Here is a 6,053-nt window from a genome sequence, read left to right as displayed (position 1 = left end):
ATAATCCACATATGGACTTCAGAGCAAGTGTTTGTGTTGTTTGCAATCTGCTCACCACATGAAGGGGAACCTTTTAATTGACGGTTAAGCCAGAATTGAGAATGCATTCCAAAAGTACTAACTAACCAAAATGTTTTCTCTTTCTTGCCTGACTGCATTCATGTAAGTAGTCAAGGACTGCTCTAAGACTCCAGATGGTGAGAAAGGCATTAGATCTTTTAACTTCCCACTGTCATATGGTCCATTAGCACGCAGCCCTGCTGTAATTTCTGCATCTGTTGTCTCTATTCTTTTCCAGTCTTACATAGTCTGGAGGTAACTAATCTGTGACCTTGTGAGCTTTGAAAGGTTCAGAAAGTAGGCTTCTAGAAGTCCAGGAGCCAGAGCTCAGATCAGTTTGCCATCTACCAGCACAACTTCAAAGAGTAACTTAAACCCCGTCCAGCATGAGATTGACTCTGCAGCCAAGAAGCAGCACCAAGGATGGTAGTCCAAATGGGAAGCTAAAGGCCCAAGGCCTCTATCCTATCTAGCACCTTGCAAAAGTTCTTGTCCCCACATTTAGATGAAATCTATAAGGAAAGAGATGATGTCTTGACCAATTAGTCTTTTGAATTCACTCTTAGATTTGGCTCAGCAGCCAATCAAAACACTCCTTTCCTTCATGTGGTAAGAGACCAGAAGTAATACTTGCACATGCTCTGAAGTCTTAATTGAAGTTGTATCAACAGCGTGTATTAGTTCTGAAATAGTAACAGAAATACTTAAGAATAGATTTTTAAAATAAAAATAATAAAAGCAATGGTCTTTCAATGTATAAGTAACAAGTATTCTATAGACAGCTTCAGGAAAAAAACTGACTTGATTTTATTATAAAAAAACTTTATGTACAAAATTAATCATATTAGGAAGAATTTGGCCTTTTTACTTCATTCATGTATCTGGAATCAATTGCCATGAACATTTATAAAGTACCCGCTTTCATCAATCATTTGATGTGTTGTTTTGATACTTGCTTGTGAGCTATTGTCCAAGGGTCAAATTGGAAAAAATATGGATTTGAGCCATTAGACATAATGCTACAAAAGATAAAAGAAACAATGATAATATAGAACCAAGGTGTGTTTGATAAACAAAGAATCAGGATAGGACTGAGTGCTTGCGATAGTTGTATGCTTAGAAAGTTAGCCACGGATTTGATGTTAACATGAAAACCTTGGAGAGTTTTACGGAATCCCAGTGTCTCAGTCTGATAGCACTTCAAAGACAATTTGGATCAAACTATAATTAAACAAGAATTCTCCTCTACCACATACTAACAAATGGTCATCCAGTTTTTGCTTAAGGAATTTCAGAGAGGGAACTCCATTACTTCCCAAGGCAGACCATGCCATGGAATTGGGCAGCTTTAACCACCAGGAAATATTTCTTTTAGAACATTTGACTCTTTATAGCTCCTAGTTTTTCCCTGTGGGCCCAAGCAGAACAAATCCATTCCCTCTACCACGTGATGGTTCTTCAAGGATTTTAAGACAGTTAACATTTAAAAAAAAAGTTTCTTTTCTACAAGTTACATCATGTGTATCCTCAGTGTCTTCTATGAATCTTCATATGGCATAAGCTGAAGACCTTTTCTCATATTGTTAGCTCTTTTCTAGTTTTTGTTTAACTCATTCGACTCATATTACCCTCACTAAAATGTGTCTAGAACTGAACACAATCATTCCAGCTGTAGTCTGACCAGTGCAGCGGACATCTGGATTATCACCTCCCTGTTGTCCTAACTGTTTCTTGATGAAATCAGTCAATATAGTAAGAACAGAGGGTTTGCTATGTTCCAAGGATGGTGTTATGTATTGGAGGGGGGAAAAGGCAAAAATAAAGACAAAAACAAATTTTGAAATGTCCCTCCCCTCAAGAAACATACATTCTAATAGGGGAAACAACACATAAATAAGTGCACATCAGATAACATCAGGTAGATGAAAATGACCTGAGAAGGGATTCTAAAACAACATTAGCTTTCTTGGCTGAGAATGGAAAGAAATTTGTTAACATGTTTTTTTTTCCTGCCTATAACAAATTAAAAGTAGCAAATCAGCTAGAAAGTGGGGATGGGGAACAAGCTAAATGCAGAAAACATAAGGGAAAAGTGATTGCTGAAAGTTTGACTACAATGGAAGAGACAAAAAAAAAAACATTAAGAACAGACATCATTAAAAGTACAGGAGCCTACAACACTTTAACATAGAGAAAAGCATCCCTGTCCTACTCCACAGCCCCTAAAGGCATCATTGTATTACAACACAGTGAAATATTTAGAGTAGTAAGATAATCATGCGTTATCAAAGAGAAGACTGTTTTTTGAGTGTCAATCATTTATTTGCTTTGTTTCATGACAGAGAAGTAAAGTTATATCTACTTATACATAAATGCATATATGTGTGTTATATATGCATATATATGTACATATCTATATTTTTTCTTTGGAAAAAATATTTGCAGCAAAAAAAAATTCAATGAAAAATTTGGGGGTAAATACAAGTTACTAGAAAATCTTCTTACAGAGAACACCTTATCCCCTAACAGTGATGGATAGATAAAGCATTAATCATGCATGGTGTTCCTCACAATTTATTAGTAACTTTGTTCTCCAGCAAACATTTCTCCATTTGAATCACTTTTGTATTCAGTTGGTCAGTCAATAAACATTTAGTAAATATTGACTATGTAGCAGACTCTGTGTTAAGTATTGAGGATACAAAGAAAGGCAAAGAACAATACTTGCTCCCATCCAACTCTCTTCCTTTTCCATCTCTGACCATACTTGACCTGAGTACATCTGTCTCTGCCATAATTTTACTAACTTGGTGAGTGTGCATTTGTTCAGTCTTTTAAAGTTTTCATAACTAGGACTCTTCTAAATATTAATTTTTTTTTCTTTTTGTACATCCACAAAAAATATAGTCTACTCTTGAGTCTTTCATATCTCTCCTGGTTCCTTTCCAGTGTAGTTTTTATGTTAATATAAAATCTGATGAAAATACCTATGAATTTGCTGTTAGCAAGTACCTTTATTCATTTTATTCAAAATCATTACTAAGCCTAAACAAACTTGCTCAACTATATGAGGTAGTCCACATAGCAAATGAGAATAGGGGGGAAAAAACAACTCTGAAACATGAAGAATGTCAATATATTTATGGGAAGAAAAAAAATAGTAAATTCATGAGCAGAAAAAATACCAAAAATAAAGTTTAACAGCTTTTTAGTCTTAAAGCATGATACATTTTTTCATAGAAACAAACATAATATTGCCATTATATGTTTTTCATGTACCATAATATGGTAAAAATTAATGCACGAGGCCATTCACCATAAAGAAAATCAATGGCAATGGTGAAGCAATTAAATGAATTCATCTTCATAAGACATTTTGCCCCTATACATCCTGGCCTGCAGGAGTATTTGCCAGGATATAAAACAAAGAGATATGATTTTGATTTCAAGAGTACATAAAATGTTCAATCTGTTTACTCTCGCGTCTACTATATATGCTATATAACCACTATGCATATGTTTACATCATTACTATTGTTTTATTCCATCTACCATTAAATACATGGTCCATTTGGGGCTATCTACTTGATCTGAAAGATTTAGAGGCATCTAGCTTTTTTTTAATCTACTTTTTAAGGTAGATTTGTATTTGAAAATTAGGAGACCATTTACCAAAAAAATAGAAAACCAATATGAAGTATGAACTCAACTCATGCCTAAACCTAAAAAATGAGAAAAATTGTACAGAAATAAAATTGAAAAACAGTGGAGCTTATCTGAGTAAGTAATAACAGACTTTAGAAAATGGAAATAGTGACAGCACAGTTTCTATTCATTTTCAGGTTAATCATTTTTAAGCACAAGGTGATCTCTCTGAGGTCATCCATTTTATGCTTTTAGATTTATTATATTAGTGGCATACATAAAGCACCATATAATAACATTCAGATAGACGAAAGGTAGAACATTTATGACTACATAATTAACCATGACAGAAATAATTGCTAAGAAAATATAGCAATATTTAACACAGGATTTCTGAAACTTTCATATTCAAGATATTTTTCCAATAATATCCCATGTTTTTATTTTACAGAATTTATCCAGATTTACAAGCACTGACACTTTAGGGGGCTAAAAATAGTTGACATCTTCTATACAACAATGTTACAGCTTTATACAGTTGAGAAGTACAGCATAGCATTCTGATTCATCTTTACCATCCCCTTCCAAGTGCTCTTTTTAACATTTTGCATTTCATTTGTCCTATTCAAACAACAGCGAATACTCTGAATGCCTTCCCTCCTGGAGGATTCTGCAAACTGCAAAAGATAAAAAAATGCATGAATTATGGGCATGTGTAAATAAATGTTTATAAGAATGGCATCATAGCTTCTAAATTCTTATATAATTTTGTCCTTAGTCAAGTTAGTAAGGAAAACAGAATCTAATTTTCACTCCAGGAGTGACTGGGGCCTTAAGAAAAATCAAGTTTACTATTTACTTTAAACACATGCACACACAAACACAACTACGTTAATTACATAGACTGCAGTAAATTTAGATAAGCCAAATAACTCTGTGCCATTCTCACCTAGAATAATTTCAAATAATTTTAATCTAGAAAATCCTAGAGAGTGAAGAAAACATCTTCCATCAAATATTTCTTGCAAGATCAAGTAACAATAGAGTTGTTTTGATTTGTAATCAGCTTTTCAGGCTATGAATTATAAGCTTACAGGAGACAGGCAGTTCTGGTACTGCAGCTTCTCCAGTAATTTAGGGGCCAATTGTTATACAAGCATGATAAACCCACACGCTGCCCTAGTCTCTTGACCTTTAAAACATATCAACTACAGAAGCCTATTAACTGAGAAACAGGTAAATTATACTGGTTGATAACTATAGGTTTTACCTTTCTGAAAAGATGCCATTCTGAAAGGATGCAACGTAAGCTTTTCTCTTGTCTACTGGCATGACATCAACATAACCACCCTGATTAGGAACTACACCAGCATGAACAGCTGCTCTGCAAATGCTAGACACCTGAGAGGGTAAAAGAAAAAAAAATTCATCTTATTTTGCAATTAAGTTTCCTCATATTACATTTGATAAACTGATAGTAAATGTAAAGGTATATTTAAGGAGGTAATTGACAAGGTATATTGAGCATCCAAAAGGCTATAATGAATCAACAAATTACATAAGTTCATGGATGTGAAGCACAAAAGGACCTTCAAGGTCATCCAATCTATCTCTACTCTGCAGTCAATGTGGGAACTAAAGTCCAGAGATATGAAAAAGGTGAACTGAGAAAATTCTAGGGTCAAACGAGCATAGGAATGATTGAAATGATGCAGTAAACCATCCTACAATCTAGCCATTTGGTATAGGTAGCTACTGCCTAAATGGTTTACCACTACCACCCCCTACAAAGAGATTCAGTGGCAGAAAGTAGTTATTTGCTCTCCTTTCATGAATATTCATCATGCTTGGATTTGAAATTTTTAACTAATTCAAACAAATGATATTCAGAACTAAGAATTCTTGGTTTGGTCATTTTCCATGTACTCAGTCTATGTTTATTTTTCATTTTTGGGGAGGTACATTTGGACATGGCAGTTCCTATAAGTAACGGTATTAATAAGGAAGAAAAGAAGAGTGGACACAGCTCCTACAAAATTTCTAATGATAGTTGTTGACTGAATAGTAGATTTGAAATGCAATACTAAAAATGTTCTATAATTACACTGGGTACAATAGAATTTCTAGTACTTTTCACTCATTATTTCATTTTATTAAATTAACACTTATCATTAGTTTCACAAAAATATTTTGCACGAGCCTTGGGTATAAACTATTTTATTAATGCTTTCAACTCAATATAATTTTCTGGGGAGCAGCATAGTATTATGTAAAGAACATTAGGATTTGGAATCAAAGATTAGGTGATAATGGAAAAATTAAAAGACCTCTCTGTTTCCTTATCTGTC

General features: G+C 33.9%; 1 protein-coding gene across 1 annotated transcript in view; it reads right to left on the bottom strand.

The window, feature by feature from the left end:
- Positions 1-4,323: 4,323 nt before the first annotated feature.
- Positions 4,324-6,053, bottom strand: part of LOC114054244 (cysteine-rich secretory protein LCCL domain-containing 1) — a 46,109-nt gene continuing 44,379 nt past the window's right edge. Inside the window, exons 13-14 of the mRNA XM_027877423.1 lie at positions 4,976-5,106; positions 4,324-4,382 (exon numbers count right to left, since the gene is read on the bottom strand). Coding sequence (XP_027733224.1) covers positions 4,331-4,382; positions 4,976-5,106 — 183 coding nt within the window. The 3' untranslated portion in view covers positions 4,324-4,330. The remainder of the gene's footprint in view (positions 4,383-4,975; positions 5,107-6,053) is intronic.

This window comes from Vombatus ursinus, unplaced genomic scaffold (genome assembly GCF_900497805.2).
Source record: "Vombatus ursinus unplaced genomic scaffold, bare-nosed wombat genome assembly UNPS02014812.1, whole genome shotgun sequence".
Lineage (NCBI taxonomy): Eukaryota > Metazoa > Chordata > Mammalia > Diprotodontia > Vombatidae > Vombatus > Vombatus ursinus.
Note: the sequence above shows the minus strand (reverse complement) of the source record. Positions and strands in the feature narration are given on the sequence as shown.